General features: G+C 48.5%; 2 protein-coding genes across 3 annotated transcripts in view; one reads left to right on the forward strand and one right to left on the reverse strand.

The window, feature by feature from the left end:
- The window catches only part of LOC311434126 (interferon-induced very large GTPase 1-like), a 41,843-nt gene that overhangs the window by 3,810 nt on the left and 16,456 nt on the right, over positions 1-21,577 (reverse strand). The window lies entirely within an intron of this gene.
- The window catches only part of LOC311434121 (interferon-induced very large GTPase 1-like), a 67,092-nt gene that overhangs the window by 604 nt on the left and 44,911 nt on the right, over positions 1-21,577 (forward strand). Inside the window, exon 2 of one of the 2 annotated variants that reach the window (XM_084514027.1) lies at positions 382-8,346. In XM_084514027.1, coding sequence (XP_084370153.1) covers positions 384-7,721 — 7,338 coding nt within the window. In that variant the 5' untranslated portion in view covers positions 382-383 and the 3' untranslated portion in view covers positions 7,722-8,346. The remainder of the gene's footprint in view (positions 1-381; positions 8,347-21,577) is intronic. The other variant, XM_084514028.1, reaches the window with a different exon arrangement.

The following is a 21,577-nucleotide window of genomic DNA, read 5'->3' on the forward strand; positions in this document are numbered from 1 at the left end:
GTGTTGGCTTCATAAATGTTATCCAGTCTCCAGTTGCTACTTGATGGGCCAGAGATTGCCTCTCTCCAGGCAATCCCTTTCTCTACCTCACGTTGGCGAGTGCTCTAAGGACGAGGAGCCAGTGACGGGTGAGACCAGTCCTGGCAGCTTATACATGGGTGCTGTTGAAGGCAGCGCCTTGTCCATGGCTATTTGTGCAGCCGTGCCAGTGGTTGCATGTGTCTGTCTGTCTGTGTCTGCCTGTCTCAGGGGTGCCTGAGGCTGGGTTCCAGCAGCAGGGTAGAAGAAATCCGTGAGCTGGGAACTATGGAGAGGCCTCTTCTAAGGGGTGGTGGCCTCCTCTAACCTGATGTAACAAAAGTCTCTTTCCCCCTTCCACAGCCATGGAGTCACAGGAGGAGAGAGCAGCTGCTGGGGAAAAGGCACGAATTGCTAAGCAATTGCTGGCAGAAGCATTTGAGAAGGAAGGACTTGATGAAGAATACTGGCTCCCCAAACTGTCAGACATATTGGGTGTTAAATCAATAAATGCTTTGAAACATCTGCAATATGAAGACTACCTTAAACTGGCACGTGAAGGACGATACACCTGGGAGACCAAGGTACTCCAAAGGCTCCTGGGAATCACAGGCAAGGAAACAGCTGTTGATGAGCTGCAGAAACAGCACTTGGAGAGGATGAAGCAGAGACAAGAAGAAGCAAAGTCAATCCTACGGGAGCTGGAAGAAATGCAGAAGAGCCGCAGCCACAGCAAAGAAATGATAAGACAGAAAGAGGAGGCCCTACAGCAAGCCATGGACATTCCCAAGGAGTACTGGGCACCTCCAGGGAAGGCATTGCTGGATGAGCTGGTGAGCATCCGGAAGCAACTGGAGCAGCAGGAGAAGTCCATGGGGGAGAGGGAGAACGTCTCTGACGAGGAGGTCCTGAGACGGGCATCGGGAGGCCTGGCTCTGCAGGGGATTTACCAAACCAAGAGCCTGGAGGATGTGCTGGCAAAGCGAGAGCAACTCATCAGGGTCCCTGATGGCTTCATGCTCACTGGTCCAGTGCAAGGGTCGCTGCTTGAGAGGAAGGAGTTCTCCTCTGAAGAAGAAGAAGCCACTTTCACCAAGTCCATGGAGCAGCTGGGATTCAGCATCAGCACTTCTGCCAGTGACAGGTTCTCAGGGCTCATTGTTGAAAGAGGTGTAGATTCCAGCAAGTCCTCAAAGTCAGAGGACTCCCGTCGGTCACGCTCGGAGCAGGCGTACATTTGCACCACCAAGTACCAATACATCCCTCTGGCCTCCTACTACTTCCAAAAGGACCAGCTTCGCCTCTCAGACGCAGCCCTGCGAGAGCTGCAAGACATCGAACAGCTTCTGAGCATCACCCAGGAGGCAGACAGGTTCCACCTACTGAAGAGCAGGTGCTCCAGCTTCTTCAGCAGGTTTGGGTCCCACGTGAACCAGGGACCCCTCCACTTTGGGGGAATATTCTGGTGGAAAGCATGTGCCGAAGGTTTCAGGGCAGAGCAATGGGATGAGATGAAGCAACAAACATCTGAAGCACTGAACACCTATGTCGGCGCTAGCTTCAGCGGCTTCGGTACCAAGTGGGGAGTGAAGGGGGATGCTTCAAAGTCCAGCTCACAGGCATCATTTCGGGGAAGAGACAGAAGCAGCACCCACAGAGCAGTTCAGCTCTATGTGACCAAAACAGGGGGCCCAGCAGAGACGGATTCCCTTCCCGAGTGGAAATGCGGGCTTGTGGCCAATAACACAACCTGGTGTGTGATCGACCGGGGCTTTCAGCTGATCCCAGTGTGGGACATAATCCTGTCCAACCACAGCAGCGATTTTAAAGCCTCCCATCAAATGGGCAGTAGCCTCAGGACTGTCTATGAAGAGCTAACGAATCACAACACCAGCGTGATCTTTGGAGAGGAACTGGCCAGTGCCGTAGAAGAGGCCAGAGCTTTCCTGGAGCAAGTGAAGACCTGGGAGGGGACAGTGGATGAAAAGAAACTGCTCATGTTGCTAGATCTTAAACAGAGTCTGAATAAGAGAACAAAAAATCACAGTGTCTGGATCAACATATGTCTGTCAGACAAAGCATTGCAGGAGTTCCTGGTGAACACTGTTTCTTTTTGCCAGAAGTCTTCTCCAGAAAACACCACCTACATCAAATCTCTGCTGCAGCGCCTGCTGGATCCTCACATCTATTCTGTCAGGGACTTCCCCAAGACTTCGTTCATTATGCAATGGGTCTTCCAGAAGGATCAGACACTTCCCCAAACTCCCAGTATTTCCAGTCTTGATGATCTCAATACGACACTGCTGCAAATGAAGGAGTATATCATGGAAGTCACCTACACACCGGCAACTTCTGTATCTGCCATTCATGAGGCAAAGATCAAAGCCACCTTCACTATAAGCCAGTCTGTTTCTTCCTTGCTCCAGTCTCTGCAGCAAAGGGCACAGGAAGACATAGAACTCTTAGTGCTCTTAGTTACAACCAGCACGGGATACCAAGTAGAAAACAGCACTTTTCAGTGCCTCCTTGGGTGTCGAGAAATTAATTTCATGATACAGGAAATGCGCGTGGCAGATAATGAGTATCAGAGCCTGAAGGAACAGGACGTTTGCAGAGCTCAGGCCTTCCTGCTGCTGATGGGGCTCACCATAACATCCGAAAACAAGAAGGTCACCCATGAGCAGAAGCATGACCGCTTACTTTTCATGAAAGAAAAGATGAAAAACACATGGTCCACAGAGATGAAAGCTCTCCTCGAAAAGCACAATGCATTCAAAGACTGGGAGATGCTGGAAAGAGATTTGCAATCCTTTATCGATGGGCAAGTGGAGGACACATCTGTCAACCTGAACAAAGACAGTATAACCAGACACCTGGAAGATGCTTTTCAAGGCATGCAGCCTCCCAGTCAGTGCAAACCCAAATCAGACAGCAGCAAATCCAAAGCAAGTCAAGCCACTGCAAACCCAGAGTTCCTCAACTTACTTAAGCGCCTCGGGCTTGAAAGGTACTATCCAAGAAAAATGGGCACAGAAGATTTCCACATAATACACCAGACATCTGTACACAAGCGCCAGCCCAGCAAGGACAGCGAGCTACCATTTTACTTCCTGCAAAGGCTCCTGACCATGGATTATCGGGTGAGGTACCTGACTTGCAAGGAGACGAGTAAGCCAGGAGTTGTTCCCACACCAAACACCTCAGCGGAGGAGCACGAGCCCTCTGATTCCTTTGATGACTTTCTCAGTGACTTGGACAAAGGAGCCCCTGAATCTACAAGCAGGGAGAGTCATGTGCACCCCATGGACCTCCAGATGGCAATTTTTCATTGTGCTGATGATTTCATGAGACAGTACCTTTCATCCAAGCTCGCTTTCTGCCAGTTTGCACTACCCCTCCTGGTACCAAACCCGGGCACTTCACAGATAGAGTTCCCTCTCTGGTCCCTCAGCCAGATCAAGAAGAGCTGGAAAGGGACCGTGAAATCGGGAGAGCAGAGGAGGACTAGCAGTCACGACAACAAACTCATTTATCAGGCAGAGATGCCCATCGTGTCCTTCCTCCGCATCAGCAGCTCTCCTTCCTCTTCCAAGTCTCAGCTCCTGAATGCCCTGCTGAGCAGGAAGAAACACGACACTTTTTTCCACCGCCATTGCGAAGGCAGCACCAAAGACTGTTTCCTGATGAAAGGTGTTGTGGAGATCTCCTGGTACATTCCCTGTGGTAGCGACGATGACAGCTTTAACGGCCCTGTTGCTTTCTGTAACCTGCACGGTGATGTGAGAGATTATGAACCCCAGCTGCAGTTTTTACAGGAGATCTCTGCCGTGAACGTGGTTCTTGTTTCTGAGTTGGATCAGAGCAACGAGAAAGGCAGGAAAATTTTACATGATCTATGGCAGTCTCAGAGGCCTTTGGTTTGCCTTTTCACTGAGAAAGAGAGCATTGCAGCTGGCCGATCTGGCCAAAACGTAAGAATAGGGATCAAGAACAGAAATGAAGCAGAATTAGTGGGTGAGCTGACAAAAACCATCCGAGACCTAGTAGAAGGGTCGAGCACGCTTGTTAGCCTCAATGCATGCCTGAGCACAGCTCGCGAGCACGGCTTCTTAGTCGATGAAGATGCAGAAGCGTGCGTGACAGCCAAAGAAATGGCAATCAAACTGGTGAATCTGTTGAAGAAGGAGAAGTTGTCTGAGATCAAATCACAGCTACTGCCTCTTCAGGGAAAACTGTGGTACCTGTGGTGTAAAAAGGACAAAGAACTCACTCGCTTGCAGGAAAAGGGGAACAAGAGCATAGAGCATCATCGGAGCGAAATTGAATTGGAGAAGTCTGCAATACGAAGAGAGCAACTAGGCAAAGCACTTCCCCTCAATCAGCTGATGAAAACAGTCCTTGACTTTCTCCAGTCACAGCCAGACAATACCAAGAAATTCTTTCTGCAGTGGATGAAGATCTTCATGGATGACATCTCCTCTGATCACCTTGAAGAGCTGAAGAGAGAGTACCATAAGGTATGGTATCAAATCCTGGCATTAAAGAAAAACAATGAAAACAACAACCTGAAAACGCAATTTGTGAAGAAATTAGATGCCCTTTCCAATGAAATCAATGATTCGTCCATTGGCCTTGAGCATATTTTGAGAGAGGTGGGGCAGATTTATGAGGCACTGGAATCAACAACCTCCAAAGAAAAATGGTATGTCAAACTACCTGAAATTGCTGCCAGTCTGATGATTTTAGGGTATCCCATTGAGCTGATGGATGGTGATGCTTCTTACATACCACTGCAATGGATCGGAGCCGTCTTTGACAGGTTAATTGAGAAGCTAGGGGACAAGCGAGTATTTGTGCTTTCCGTGCTTGGCATCCAGAGCACAGGGAAGTCAACCCTGCTGAATGCCATGTTTGGTCTGCAGTTTAACGTCAGTGCAGGGAGGTGCACCCGGGGAGCGTTTATGCAGCTCATTAAAGTGGACGAGAAGCTCCAACAGGATTTGAACTTTGATTACATGCTTGTTGTTGACACAGAAGGACTCCGTGCCATAGAGATGACCAATAAGCAGTCACTTAACCATGACAATGAGCTGGCCACCTTTGTCATTGGCATCGGCAACATGACTCTGATCAACATCTTTGGAGAAAATCCTTCGGAAATGCAAGACGTCCTTCAGATTGCTGTGCAGGCTTTCCTGAGGATGAAGCAAGTTAATATTTCCCCAGGCTGCCTCTTTGTGCACCAAAACGTGGGCGAAATAACTGCAAAGGAAAAGAACATGGAAGGACAAAGACATCTGCAGGAAAAGCTGGATGAGATGACCGTGATTGCAGCCCAGCAGGAATTCTGTGACATCACCTGCTTCAGCGACGTCATCCGCTTTGACGTGAACACCCACATTCATTACTTTGCTCACCTGTGGGAAGGAAACCCACCGATGGCACCGCCCAACCCCACCTACAGCCAGAACGTCCGGGAATTAAAGAGCAAAATTCTCCAAGCTGCCAAGAAGGAATCGCACAGCAGCGTTTTGAGGCTCTCCAGCTTGAAAGTTCGTATTAGTGACCTGTGGAATGCCTTGCTGAATGAAAACTTCGTTTTCAGCTTCAAGAATTCAGTGGAGATTGCTGCCTACAAGAAACTGGAAACTGCATTTAGTCAGTGGACCTGGCAGCTGAGAAGTCACATCTTAGACTTGCAAATGAAACTGGAAAACAAGGTGCGGAATGGAGAGTTGGGCAAGGTCACCACGGAACACCTTGAAAAAGTGGTGCAAGAGAGAAGTGATGCCATCACCAAGAACATGGAAACGTTCTTCAGTGAAGACAAAGACCATGAAATACTGATCCAGTGGAAATGCAGCACAGAACTGAAGCTGAAAGAACTGAGAGAGTCCCTTCTTGTTGAAACGCGAAGGAAGTGTGAGAAACTTACAGAACTAAAGAAGAGCCAGAGTAAACTGGATGAGAGGAAGTTTGAATTTGAAAGCAAGCTCCTGAGAAAGAGCAGAGAGTTGGCCCTGTCTCTAAAAGGCCAGAAATTAGGTGAAAGTGAACTGAGAAACCGCTTCAATTCTATCTGGAAGCAGTGGGTTGCTGAAGTGTCCTCTGCTGCTCCCCCTCTGGAAGAGGTGGACATCGATGTGGACATAGAAGATGTCCTTCTAGATCACTTTAAGGAGCCTAATGTAGTTAAACAAATATTGAATTTATACCAAAATAATACATTTTCTCTTGACATAGAGAAACATGTTTCTAAGAAAATAGGCTTCCGCATCTTTTCTAAGAGTTTGGATAAAGCCAATGTGAACAACATGCACTGCATTACAGATAGCATCATAATGCGTGTGAAGGAAAACATTGAGAAGAAGGAAAAGGACAAAATGGATTACAGTCGAACTTTTATCCATGAAATACTAAATGAAGTGGAGGAAGGTATGAATTCTGTTCCTAGCAGTGCAAATTACAGTTTTAATAAAGATTACAAAATGGAATTATCACTGTACCTGTGCAGAATGGCAGCAGAAAGGTTTAAAGACATGCATGAAGCATTCAGGAAAGCAAATGATCCAGTCGTCTACCTGGAGAGCAAGAGAGAAGACTTCTTCAAATGTTTCCAGATTTCCTGCCAAGGAGCCTCTTGCATCACAACATTTGCTGATTTCCTGTGCAGCAAGATTGCCACAGCTCTTCGACACGCCATCTATGAGAAGACAGCTCTTGACATAGCTCGAGACGTGAAGGATAAAATTCCAGATTTCGGAGGCAATAGATCCACTCTGGAATATTACATGTTGAAATACCTAGCAGAAGAAGAAAATTTTGAAAAATTCATGTATTACCTTAATGCCCCAGGAGACTTTTTAAATAATTACATTAAGACAAAAGTTGAGACATACTGTTTAGATAAGAACAGAAGGCTAGAGATGTTTTTAAGAGAATGCCTCTCTCGTTACTATGGAAACATTCAGTCAGCTGTTTTTGCATCAACCACAATTGTCAAAGACAGAAAAGACACAAAGGATAAAATCTCTCTTTGGCTGGATGAATTCTGCAGAGCACTTGGAGACGTGCTAAACTTGCCCAGGAACGACCTGAAGGGCATTGAACATCAGGAGATAACAGACATAGAGTTCCTGAATAATGCCATGACAGAAGCACTGTCTTCTGTTATTGATGATCTCAGGAAAGAGTTTAAAGAAGCTCGTATGAGCTCCTTTAAAAGGCAGCCTCACACAATACTGGCTGAGCAGTTTGCAGGGTGCCAGGAGCGGTGTCCATTTTGTGGGGCTGTTTGCACTAACACTATGCCAAACCATGATGGAGACCACCGGGTTGTCTTCCATCGTCCACAAGTTTTGACAGGACGCATATGGTATGAAACAATAGGATCTAAAAGACATAAAACAGACAACCTAGTCATTGATATTTGTTCTAGCCTTGTTTCAAGTGACTGCACATTTCTGATTGGTAAAGACACATGGATCCCCTACAAGAAATACCGGGATGCAGGACCTCCCTGTTCCACTTGGAGTATTCTTCCTGATCCATCCATGGAAGCATACTGGAAATGGTTTGTGTCTTCTTTCAGGACACAGCTAGAACATCGCTACAATGGGAAATTTCATGGCAAAGGAGAAATCCCTGCTTCGTGGCTAACAGTTACAAAGCAGAATGCACTCGCTGAATTGGAGAAATATTAGGCTAAGTTGGTATGAAGGAAAAACTGCAAGTGCTTTGCATTTTAGAAGATCATATTATGAGGATAACCACAAAATCTTGTTGTAATGATTATGACTTAAACCATGTCAATAAAACTAAATGTAATTGCTACAATATTGGGTGAACTAAGGAATGCTTCTTATGCCGCTGCTCAGCGATTCCCTTGTTGTGTGATAAAGTCAAAGTCCTCTTCCTTTCTTGCCATAAATATTTACATCAGCTTTGTCTTAAAGCAAACTAGAAAAATATTCCTGCAGGAAGCAGTCATACCGCCAAGATCAAGACCAAGTGCCAGATGAAGAGCGAAGGCAGCATTAGAAAGGACCAGTTTTATCAGCTGCTATGGGAAAAGAAATGGCACTGGCAAAAGAACAGTTTCCCTGCAGCAATACTTGTCACACTTGCAGAAAGGACAGCGGGGTCTGTGAGCAGGTGAACATTTGTGGGGAACTTGGCTATTTTGTTTTTTGAGATTCTTATTTGCATTCATAAACTCAGTACTAAGGTTCTGTTCTTTTTCTGATGCCATTAAAGCAATTAACGCAGCATCCTATGCGGATTTAGACAGTGATTTTTAACTGTGTGGTTATTAGGTATATGTCCTAGGTTAAGATGTGCCCCCACTTCCATGAGCCATTCCTATTCATGAGCCTGGGCCTGGCAAAGTTCCCACCCCAAATGCTTTTGCCAAGCACTTCTGTATTGGGTAAAAGCCCTTTATAACCAATGTAGAGAATTAGACAGCTTTGCAGCTTCCTCAGCAGCTGTCAGCAGTGCGTGATCTTAGCGTTTGTGCTGTCAAGACAAGCAGGTGGCAACTGAACAAAAAGGGCCTGGAGAACATGGAAGTGGCTCTGCCTGCACCAGTGCAGTGGGAGGGGGTGTTTATTCTGCACCTTTTCCTGCAATCCTGCTGCAAACCCAATGATCAGAGTCTCCTGAAGAGCTGTCAAGAGTGGTGATTCATTATAATGCTTTGTAGTCTTTGCTAATAAACTGAGTTGGACTGGACTGGTTTCTGCGTGCTTCATTTCAAGGTGAGCCACAATTCTCCTAGAATCATAAAATCAGAATGGGTTGGATTGGAAAGGACTTTGAAGATCATCTAGTTCCAATCCCCCTGCTATGGGCAGGGCCACCTCCCACTAGATCAAGGTTGCTCAAAGCCCCATCCAGCCTGGCCTTGAACACCTCCAGGAATGGGGCATCCACAGCATCTCTAGGAAACCTGTGCCAGTGCCTCACTGCTGTCATATTAAGGATATTCTTCCTAATTTCTAATCTAAATCTCCCCTCTTTTAGTTTAAAGCCATTACCCCGTCCTATTGTTACACGTCCTGATAAAGAGTCCCACCCCAGCTTTCCTGTAGAATCCTAGAATCATGAAGGTTGGAAAAGCCCTACAAGATCATCTGGTCCAACCATCACCCGATCACCAATGTCACCCACCAAACCATGTCCCCAACACCACGTCCAACCTCTCCTTGAACACCCCCAGGGAAGGTGATACCACTGCCTCCCTGGGAAACCCATCCCAATGCCTGGCTGCTCTTTCTGAGCAGAAATGTCTCCTCATTTCAAGCCTGAAACTCCCCTGGCACAACCTGGGCCCATTCCCTTCTTATCGATGGGTGTCACATTTGCAAGTCTCCAGTCATCTGCAACATCTCCAGTTGACTAGGCCTGCTGATACATGATGGAAATTGGCTCAGCAATCACATCAGCTAGTTCCCTCAGCACCCTCAGGTGGATCCCATCTGGCCCCATGGACTTGTGACAGTCCAGGTGGAGCAGCAGGTCTCTTACTGTTTCCAACTGAACTGTGGGGGGGTTATTCTGCTCCCCGTCCCAGACTTCCAGGTTGGGAGCCTGAGACCCTGAGGATGAGACCTGAGGATAACTGGTCTGGCTGCTGAAGACAGATGTAAAGAAGGCATTGAGAATCTTAGCCTTTTCCTTATCCTCCGTAGTCATGTTCCAGTAAAAGATGGAGACTCTCCTTGGTCCTGCTCTTACTGTTAATATAGTTGTGAAAATGTTTTTTATTGTCTTTCACCACAGCTGCCAGATTGAGTTCATGCTGGCCTTTAGCCTTTCAGATTTTCTCTCTGCATATGCTAGCAAACTCCTTGTACTCTCCCTGAGTTCCCAGTTCCTTCTTCCACAGGAGGCTAACACTTTTTCCCTCAAAGACTCAGCAAACATTCCCTGTTCAGCCATGTCAGTCTTCCTCCCCAACAGCTCTTCTTAAGGCCCATGGGGACAGCCTACTCCTGCAAGTTGAAGTCCCCTACGAGAGCAAGCACTGACGATTGCATGACTTCTGCCAGCTACTTGTAGAATGCCTCTTAGAATCATGGAATCATAGAATGGCGTGGGTTGGAAGGGAGCTTAAAGACCATCTAGTTGCAACCCCCCTGCCATAGGCAGGGATGCCACCCACTAGATCAGGTTTGCCAGGGCCTCATCCAGACTGACCCTGAACACCTCCAGGGATGGGGCATCCACAGCCTCTCTGGGCAACCTGTGCCAATGCTTCTCCACCCTCTGCGTGAAGAATTTCTTCCTAACATCCAATCTAAATCTTCCCTCTTTCAGTTTAAAACCATCCCCCATTGTCCTACCATTATCTACCCAAGTAAAAAGTCCCTCTTCACCCTTTTTATAAGAACTCTTGAAGTATTGAAAGGCTGCGATGAGGTCCCCCCAGAGCATTCGCTTCACCAGGCTGAACATCCCCAGCTCTCTCAGCCTTTCTTCCTAGGAGAGGTGCTCCAGCCCTCTGATCATCTCTGTGGCCCTCCTCTGGACCCACTCTAATAGCCCCATATCTTTCTTGTGCTGGGGACCCAGGACCTGGACGCAGCACTCCAAGGGGGGCTTCACATGGGCAGAATAGAGGGGGACAATCACCTCCCTCCACCAGCCACCCATGCCCCTGCTGGTGCAGCCCAGGATGCAGTTGGCCTTCTGGGTTGCAAGTACACACTTGACGGCTCACGTCGAGCTTCTCATCCACCAAAACCCCCAAATCCTTCTGCGCAGGGCTGCTCTCAATGAGTTCTTCTGCCAGCCTGTACTCATGTCTGGGATTGCCCCGTCCCAGGTGCAGCACCCTGCACTTGGACTTGTTGAACCTCATTCGGTTCACGGGGGAACACTGCTCAAACTTATCCAGGTATCTTTGGACAGCATCCCTTCCTTCTGTTGCTCCCCTTCTCTGGTCATCCCTTTTCCAAGCTGTCAACTGACCAAGGCCTTCTCTGAGGTGTACACTCACCAGGATCAAAACTAATAGTTGGCCTCTGCCTGTCATTATTTATAAATCTTAGGTTTCCAAATAATTATGAATATCAAGAATAAGATGCATGCTTCTACAAGAATAAAAACCCCTTGCGGGCACTCCAATCCTGTATAAGCCAGTCCTTTCTCCCAGTCACAAGTCACATTCAGTAGTTACCTCTGAAAATAAAAAGTTGATTTAAAATTATAGTTTACAATTATACAAGTTTAGTCTCTAAAACCAGTTTTGACAGGTGTTTCTTTAATGTCCGATTCATTTGTTCTACTTTCCCAGAGGAGGAAGGATGCCATGGGGTATGAAACTACCATTTTATTCCTGAAGTTCTCATTAATCCTTGTAAAATATATGGAGGAAAATGACTCCCTTGATCTGAGTTTATATTTTCAACAATCCCATATCTAGGGATTATTTGTTCTGGAATTACCTTTGTCACCTGAATATTAGCTGTCACTGATATTGAAGGAAAAGCTTCTACCCATCCTGACAAACGGTCAGTTAAGCTAGCAACTTAAATCGGCCTACTTTACGTTATTCAGTAAAAGCTACCTGGAAGCTCTGAAAAGGTCAAAGTCCTGGCTCCCATCCACCCAGAGGCTGTTTCCACACAGCCTTCTTATTCACCCGTTGGCGTGTTATACAACAATTATACACCTGCTTAGCTTTATTTCAGGTACAAGAAACAGATTCATTTCTACTCCTATTTGCAAGGACAATTCTTCAGCCTTTTCATCTGCAGTTCTGTTTCCCCATTCGATTAGGGAGTTTCCCTTTGATGTCCTCTCACATGCACCATAGCAATCTCTTTTTCAGATTTTCCAGAATCTGTCTAATTGATTCTTCATGGACCAATTCTTTTCCCTTACTGTTTACTAAACCCCTTTCTTCCCAAATAATTTCCAAATGTATTTACCACCCCATATGTGTATCAACAATCTGTATATATAGTTCCCTGTTTCCCTTGTAACAACTTAAATGCTTGATTTAATGCATATAATTCACAAGTTTGAGCTGGCCGATTAATAGGCAGTCTTCCCACTTCCTCAGCTTTCCCATCTATCCCTTTAACAGTGGCATAAACATTGCATAGCCTTCCTTGTATCATCCTAGAAGATCCATCTGTGAACAATATTTCCCCTTCATCCAAGGGTACATCTTGTAAATCTAATCTGATCGTTTGCTCATTTCTTAGACCTAAGCAGTTATGTTCCACATCCTTTGGATCTTCACTTCCCTCTGACAAGAAGGAGGCAGGATTCAAAACAGATTCAGGAGTTACAGTTAAATCATCCTTTTCAGTCAGGACAGCTTCATATTTCAGTATTTTAGAGTCTATCAGCCACCTTCCTGCTTTCTGAGTAAGGATGGTCTTCACTTGGTGAGGCGTAACAACAATTGCCCCCCAGTGGTTAATTCTTTCTTGCTGTCTTCCACCAGTAAAGCAGTTGTTGCCACTGCCTCAATACACTCGCCATTCCCGGTGTACAGCATCTAATAGTGTAGACAGATATGCTACCGGTTTTCTTTTCTAATCCCATTCTTCGGTTAAGACCCCCAAAGCAGCACCCTCACTTGCAGTTATGAGAGGATGAAATGATTTCTTTAGGGCAGGAAGAGCTAAGACTGGTGCTGTAATCAGATCTTGTTTTAACTGTTCCTCTATTTCTTTTTCTTCTTCTGTCCAATTCAATGCATTGAGGTTTTCCTCCAATAATTTGAGATATAACTTCTTTGTTGTCTGCGCATATGCCTCTATCCAAAATCTGCTATATCCATTTAAACCTAAAACTTTTCTTAATTCTTTCTTTGTTCGAGGTAGAGGAAGTTGCACAATTCCCTGAATCCTTTCAGGGTTTATTCTCCGTCTGCCCTCAGAGACTAACTGGTCCAAATATCTGACTTCTTTTTCCACATATTGTAATTTAACCTTAGATATATTTGTCCAATGTTCTCTTATAAAAACTCAAGAGTTCATTTGTGGCTTCTTTTACCTTTGATTTTTCTACCCCTAGATATCAACAAATCATCTACATATTGTAACAATGTCACCCCTTCTGGGATCTGAAATGTTTCTAAAATCTTTCCCAATAGTCGTCCAAACAAACTGGGGGATTCAGTGAATCCTTGAGGCAAAACTGTGCAACAAACAACAAAATATTGTTGTTCACGGCCTGTTTCTGGGTCTTCCCACTCAAATGCAAAAATATCCTGACTTTCAGGATCCAATGGGCAAGCCCAAAAAGCATCCTTGAAATATGTAACAGTGAACCATTCGTGCTCATAAGGAATTTGACCCATCAGGGTGTAAGGGTTAGGAACCACAGGGTGGCGTTTTCATACTATCTCATCAACCTTTCTGAGGTCTTGCACCAATCAGTACAAATCGTCTGGCTTTCATACTGGTAAAACTGGAGTGTTATAAGGTGACATACAAGGCTCCAAAAGCCCATCCCTAATTAAAGTTTGCGATACAAGATTCAGGCCCATTTTTCCTTAAAAGGCATAGGCTACCGCCATTGTTTCACTATTCCACTCCCTTCTTGAACAGTTGTTTTAAAGGAGCTATATTAAGTTCCCCACAATTTTCTTCCCTTACCCTCTTCTAGTTAGATTCCAGGGGCAGAAGCTGATTGGTTCAGCCCAGCAATGATCAGACAACAGCTATATATACATATGTATATAAAGCAAGCGAGCTGTTTGGGGATGAAGCTGGTGAGGGGCCTGGAGAACAAGTCCTACAAGGAGCGGCTGAGGGAGCTGGGCTTTTTCAGCCTGGAGAAGAGGAGGCTCAGGGGCGACCTTATCGCTCTTTTTAGGTACCTCAAGGGAGGCTGTAGCGAGGTGGGGGTTGGCCTGTTCTCCCACGTGCCTGGTGACAGGACGAGGGGGAATGGGTTTAAGTTGAGCCAGGGGAGTTTTAGGCTAGATGTTAGGAAGAACTTCTTCACTGAAAGGGTTGTGAGGCACTGGAACAGGCTGCCCAGGGAAGTGGTGGAGTCACCATCCTTGGAAGTCTTCAAAAGACGTTTAGATGTAGAGCTTAGGGATATGGTTTAGTGGAGGGCTGTTAGCGTTAGGTTGGAGGTTGGACTCGATGACCTTGAGGTCTCTTCCAACCTAGAAAATTCTGTGATTCTGTGATTAACACCCAGTATCTCTGACAGTTTGGGGAGCCAGTATTCTTCATCAAGTCCTTCCTTCGCAAATGCTTCTGCCAGCAATTGCTTAGCAATTCGTGCCTTTTCCCCAGCATCTGCTCTCTCCTCCTGTGACTCCATGGCTGTGGAAGGGGAAAACAGACTTTTGTTACATCAGGTTAGAGGAGGCCACCACCCCTTCGAAGAGGCCTCTCCATAGTTCCCAGCCCACGGATTTCTTCTGCCCTGCTGCTGGAACCCAGCCTCGGGCACCCCTGAGACAGGCAGACAGAGACAGACAGACACACGCAACCACTGGCATGGCTGCACAAATTACGTCACTGGCTCCTCGTCCTTACAACACTCGCGCACACAAGGTAGAGAAAGGGATTGCGTGGAGAGAGGCAATCTCTGGCCCATCAAGTAGCAACTGAAGACTGAATAACCTTAATGAAGCCATCACTCTCCACATACCCTTACACTTCTGTCATGCAAAGCTACTAACTGGGAAAACAAAGATTATAAATTTTCTACAGGGGAAGACCTATGAGGATCGGCTGAAGTCACTTGGATTGTTCAGCCTGGAGAAGAGAACACTGAGGGGAGAAATCGTGGTGGCCTCTAGCTTCCTCATGAGGGGAGCGGAGGGGCAGGCGTTGCTCTCTGGTGACCAACGATAGGACCCGAGGGAACGGCATGGAGCTGGGGTAGGGGAGGTTCAGGCTGGATATCAGGAAAAGGTTCTTCACCGAGAGGGTGGTTGGGCACCAGAACAGGTTCCCCAGGGAAGTGGTCATGTCACCGAGCCTGCCAGAGTTCAAGAAGTGTTCAATGAGAGTACAATGCTTTCAGGCACATGGTCTTATTTTTATTTATCTTTTTGGGTGTTTCTCTGGTGGTCCAGGAGTTGCATTCAATGAGCCTTGTGGGTTCCCTCTAACTTGCATATTTTATGATTGTATGTATCTAATGGGAGGTGTCCCTGCCCAGGGCAGCTGATTGGAATTGGATGATTGTAGTGGGTTTACGTGGCAAGGTTTTGGTAGCAGGGGGCCATAGCGGTGGTTTCTGTGAGAAGGATCTAGAAGCTGCCCCAAGTTTGGTAAAGGCCCCACTGCTGACCAGAGCTGAGCCAATAAGCGATGTTGTTTTGCGCCTCTGTGAGAGCATATTTAAGACAGGGAAAAAAACGCTGCACCATAAAGCAGCTGGAAGAGTGAGAGGAGTGAGGAAAATCACAGAATCACACAACTGTAGGGGTTGGAAGGGACCTCGAAAGACCATCGGGTCCAACCCCCCTGCCAAAGCAGGTTCCTCAGAGCAGACTGCCCAGGTAGGCGTCCAGACAGGCCTTGAATATCTCCAGAGAAGGAGACTCCACAAACTCCCTAGGCAGCCTGTTCCAATGCTCCGTCACTGCCACCATGAAGAAGTTCTTTTGCATGTCAGTGTGGAACTGCCTGGGCTCTAACTTGCAGCCATTGCCCCTTGTCCGATCCCCACAAACCACTGTGAAGAGGTTGGCTACATCCTACTGTCCCCCACCCCTCAGATATATACACTGAGGAGATCCCCTCTCAGTCTTCTCTTCTCCAGGCTGAACAGACCCAGGTCTCTCAGCCTTTCCTCATAGGGAAGATGTACCAGGCCCCGTATCATCTCTGTGGCCCTCCGCCGGACTCTTTCCAGAAGATCCCTGTCTTTCTTGTACCTGGGAGCCCAGAACTGGACACGGTACTCCAGGTGAGGCCTGACCAGGGCAGAGTAGAAGGGGAGGATCACCTCCCTTGACCTGCTCGCCACGCTCCTTTTAATGCACGCCAGGATCCCATTGGCCCTCTTGTCCACAAGGGCATACTGCTGGCTCATGGTCAACCTGTCGTCCACCAGGACGCCCAGGTCCTTCTCGTCAGAGCTCCTCTTCAGCAGGTCATCCCCCAGCCTGTACTGATACATGCGGTTGTTCTTCCCAGGTGCAGGCCCCAAAACTCGCTCTTATTAAATCTCATTGGGCTTCTTCCTGCCCATCTCTCCAGCCAGCTCCATTTCCCAGACACTTTGTCCTGGCAAACATTGGCTGCTCCCTGCATCATGCTCTGAAAACAGCCCCAGAGACATTGTCTGTGCATTTCCAGGTCATCTTCCCGACCATGAGAAAACAAGGCCCAAAAGCCTAAAGAATCCTAGAATGGTTTGAGATGGAAGACATATTATAGATCATTGTGGTGGTTCTGCTCGAGTGAGCAGCCGAGCTCCACCACAGATGCTCTCTCACTCCCCCTCCTCAAAAAGGAATGGGGAGAAAATATGTGAAAACGGCTCAAGGGTTGAGATAAGGAGAAGAAAATCACGCAGTAATTATTGTAACGGGCAAACAGACTCAGCATAAGAAGATAGTAAGATTTATTGCTCGTTACTAACAAGCTAGAGAAGTGAGAAACAAAGGAAAGAAACCAAAAGCACCTTCCCCCCCATCCACCCTCTTCCACCTCCTCCCCCCGAGGGGCGCAGGGGAACAGGGGAATGGGGGTTATGGTCAGTCTACAGCACTTCTTCTCTGCCTCTCCTTCTCGGTCACTCTCGTCCCCTGTGCTGTGGGGTCCCACCCACGGGATACAGTCCTTGATGACCTGATCCTGTGTGGGCTTCCCACAGGCAGCAGCTCTTCAAGAACTGCTCCAGGTATGGGTCCGTACCACAGGGTCCTTCCCTCAGTAGCAAACTGCTCCAACCTGGCTCCCCCATGGGCAGCAGCTCCTGCCAGGTCACCTGGTCCTGCGTGGGCTCCTCTCCATGGGCTACAGGTCCGGCCCGGAATCTGCTGGGCAGGGGTCTTCCACAGGCAGCAGCCTCCATCGGTGCAGGGCCACCTGCTCCACCGTGGTCTCCTCCACGGGCTGCAGTATGGAACCCTGCTCCACCGTGGTACTCCATGGGCTGCAGGGGGACAGCCTGCTTCACCATGGTCCTCACCACAGGCCGCAGGGGACTTCTGCTCTGGTGCCTGGAGCACCTCTCCCCCTCCTTCTTCACTGACCTTGGCACCTGCAAGGCTTTTACAGGTAAATGACTGGCTGAGGGGGTGGTGTCTGGACTAGGGATTTGGGTATTTTGATCTTGGGCCGTCCTTTGAGAGGCTGGGTATGTGGGCTACGGACAGACACCAACTGAGCAAGTGGGGTGCAAGTGTGTTGGGGAGCAAGCTCTCTGGGCTGATTACCAGGGCTTTAAACTAGGTTTGATGGGGGAAGGGAGGGGAGCTAAATGTGACAGAGAAGGGCTGGGTAAGTCATCACTGCTGTCACTGTTGAAGACAGGGAAAAACTTCTGAGCTCTCCCATATGTGAGGAATGTTTTAACAATTCGTGTCAATAAAGAACAGTCCTGTCTGCCTCTGGGCCCTGCACTGGCAATTTAACTCTTGAACCACAGATGCAGTGTGTCCCAGTCTCCCCCTCATTCTAGTCAATTTATCAAGTCTTCCGAAAATACTCCTCAAATGTATGAACCTGTTTGCTTTTGTTATTCTGGTCTTCTATTCCTAACAATCACAGAATCACAGAATTACTAGGTTGGAAGAGACCTCAAGATCATCGAGCTCAACCTCTGACCTAACACTAGCAGTCCCCACTAAACCATATCTCTAAGCTCTACATCTAAATGTCTTTTGAAGACTTCCAGGGATGGTGACTCCACCACTTCCCTGGGCAGCCTGTTCCAATGCCTCACAACCCTTTCAGTAAAGAAGTTCTTCCTAACATCTAACCTAAAACTCCCCTGGCTCAACTTAAGCCCATTCCCCCTCGTCCTGTCACCAGGCACATGGAAGAACAGACCAACCCCCACCTCGCTACAGCCTCCTTTGAGGTATCTGTAGAGAGTGATAAGGTCACCCCTGAGCCTCCTCTTCTCCAGGCTGAACAAGCCCAGCTCCCTCAGCCGCTCCTCGTAGGACTTGTTCTCCAGGCCCCTCACCAGCTTCGTCGCCCTTCTCTGCACCCGCTCAAGCACCTCAATGTCTTTCTTGTAGCAAGGGGCCCAAAACTGAACACAGTACTCGAGGTGCAGCCTCACCAGAGCCGAGTACAGGGGGACGATCACCTCCCTAGCCCTACTGGTCACACTGTTTCTGATACAAGCCAGGATGCTGTTGGCCTTCTTGGCCACCTGAGCACACCGCTGGCTCATATTCAGCCGACTATCCACCATCACTCCCATGTCCTTCTCTGCCTGGCAGCTCTCCAACCACTCATCTCCCAGCCTGTAGCTCTGCTTGGGGTTATTGCATCCCAGGTGGAGGACCCAGCATTTGGCTGGCCTTGTTAAACTTCATGCAGTTGACCTCAGCCCATCGGTGCAGCCTATCCAGATCCTCCTGCAGAGCTTTCCTACCCTCAAGCAGATCGACACACGCACCTAACTTGGTGTCATCTGCAAACTTACTGAGGGTGCACTCGATGCCCTCGTCCAGATCATCGATGAAGATATTAAAGAGGACCGGACCCAGCACCGCGCCCTGGGGGACGCCACTAGTGACTGGCCTCCAACTGGACTTGGCTCCATTCACCACGACTCTTTGGGCCCGGCTATCCAGACAGTTTCTAACCCAACGAAGCGTGCGCCAGTCCAAGCCAAGAGCAGCCAGTTTCTTGAGGAGAATGCTGTGGGAGACGGTGTCAAATGCCTTGCTGAAGTCAAGGTAGACCACATCCACAGCCTTTCCCTCATCCACCCAGCGTGTCACTTTGTCATAGAAGGAGATCAGGTTCGTCAAGCAGGATCTGCCTTTCATAAACCCATACTAACTGGGCCTGATCACCTGCTTGCCCTGCAAGTGCTGCGTGATGACTCTCAAGAGAATCTGCTTCATGAGCTACCCTGGCACTGAGGTCAAACTGACAGGCCTGTAGTTTCCTGAGTCTGCCCCCTGGCCCTTCTTGTAGATGGGCATCACATTTGCTAGCCACCAGTCAACTGGGACCTCCCCCGATCACCAGGACTGCTGATAAATGATGGACAGTGGCTTGGCCAGCTCCTCTGCCAGTTCTCTCAGTACCCTTGGGTGGATCCCATCCGGCCCCATCGACTTGTGCACATCTAAGTGCCGTAGCAGGTCACCAAACAGTTCTTCATGGATAGTGAGGGCCACATCCTGCTTCCCATCCCCTTCCACCAGCTCAGGGTACTGACTATCCAGAGAACAACCGGTATTGCCGCTAAAGACTGAGGCAAAGAAGGCATTGAGCACCTCCGCCTTTTCCTCATCTCTTGTAACTAAGTTTCCCCCCGCATCCAGTAAAGGATGGAGATTCTCCTTAGTCCTCCTTTTTGTGTTGATGTATTTAAAGAAATGTTTTTTTTTTTATCTTTAAGGGCAGTAGCCAGATTGAGCTTCAGATGAGCTTTGGCCTTCCTAATTTTGTCCCTGCACAGCCTCGCTACATCCTTAAAGTCCTCCCTAGTGGCCTGCCCACTTTTCCAAAGATTATAAACCCTCTTTTTTCTCCTAAGATCAAGCCACAATTCTCTGTTGAGCCAGGCTGGTCTTCTTCCCCGCCAGCTCGTCTTTGGGCACGTGGGGACAGACCGTTCCTGCGCCATTAAGATTTCCCTCTTGAAGAGTGCCCAGCCTTCCTGGACCCCTCTGCCCTTCAGAACCACCTCCCAAGGGACTCCACCAACTAGTGTCCTGAGCAGCCCAAAGTCAGCCCTCCGAAAGTCCAATACAGTGGTTTTACTGGTCCCCTTCCTGGCCTCGCCAAGAATAGAGAACTCCACCATTTCATGGTCACTCTGACCAAGACAACTCCCGACAATCACATCCTCCACCACAGAATCACAGAATCACAGAATTTTCTAGGTTGGAAGAGACCTCAAGGTCATCGAGTCCAACCTCCAACCTAACGCTAACAGCCCTCCACTAAACCATATCCCTAAGCTGTACATCTAAGCGTCTTTTGAAGACTTCCAGGGATGGTGACTCCACCACTTCCCTGGGCAGCCTGTTCCAATGCCTCACAACCCTTTCTGTAAAGAAGTTCTTCCTAACATCTAACCTAAAACTCCCCTGGCTCAACTTAAGCCCATTCCCCCTCGTCCTGTCACCAGGCACGTGGGAGAACAGGCCAACCCCCACCTCTCTACAGCCTCCTTTAAGGTATCTGTAAAGAGCAATAAGGTCACCCCTGAGCCTCCTCTTCTCCAGGCTGAACAAGCCCAGCTCCCTCAGCCGCTCCTCGTAGGACTTGTTCTCCAGGCCCCTCACCAGCTTCGTCGCCCTTCTCTGCACCCGCTCAAGCACCTCGATGTCCTTCTTGTAGCGAGGGGCCCAAAACTGAACACAGTACTCGAGGTGCGGCCTCACCAGAGCTGAGTACAGGGAGACGATCACCTCCCTAGCCCTGCTGGTCACGCTGTTCCTAATACAAGCCAGGATGCCGTTGGCCTTCTTGGCCACCTGAGCACACTGCTGGCTCATATTCAGCCGACTGTCCACCATCACTCCCAGGTCCTTCTCTGCCTGGCAGCTTTCCAACCATTCCTCTCCCAGCCTGTAGCTCTGCTTGGGGTTATTGCGCCCCAGGTGCAGGACCCGGCACTTGGCCTTGTTAAACTTCATGCAGTTGACCTCAGCCCATCGGTCCAGCCTATCCAGATCCTCCTGCAGAGCTTTCCTACCCTCAAGCAGATCGACACACGCACCTAACTTGGTGTCATCTGCGAACTTACTGAGGGTGCACTCGATGCCCTCGTCCAGATCATCGATGAAGATATTAAAGAGGACCGGCCCCAGCACCGAGCCCTGGGGGACGCCACTAGTGACTGGCCTCCAACTGGACTTGGCTCCATTCACCACGACTCTTTGGGCCCGGCTATCCAGCCAGTTTCTAACCCAACGAAGCGTGCGCCAGTCCAAGCCAAGAGCAGCCAGTTTCTTGAGGAGAATGCTGTGGGAGACGGTGTCAAAAGCCTTGCTGAAGTCAAGGTAGACCACATCCACAGCCTTTCCCTCATCCACCCAGCGCGTCACTCTGTCATAGAAGGAGATCAGGTTCGTCAGGCATGACCTGCCTTTCATAAAGCCATGCTGACTGGGCCTGATCGCCTGCTTCCCCTTCAAGTGCTGCATGATGACTCTCAGGAGGATCTGCTCCATGAGCTTTCCTGGCACTGAGGTCAAACTGACAGGCCTGTAGTTTCCTGGGTCTGCCCTCCGGCCCTTCTTGTAGATGGGCGTCACGTTTGCTAGCCGCCAGTCGATTGGGACCTCCCCCGATAGCCAGGACTGTTGATAAATGATGGACAGTGGCTTGGCCAGCTCCTCTGCCAGTTCCCTCAGTACCCTTGGGTGGATCCCATCCGGCCCCATCGACTTGTGCACATCTAAGTGCCGTAGTAG

This window comes from Aythya ferina (assembly GCF_964211825.1).
Source record: "Aythya ferina genome assembly, chromosome: 3".
In the NCBI taxonomy this organism is placed as follows: domain Eukaryota; kingdom Metazoa; phylum Chordata; class Aves; order Anseriformes; family Anatidae; genus Aythya; species Aythya ferina.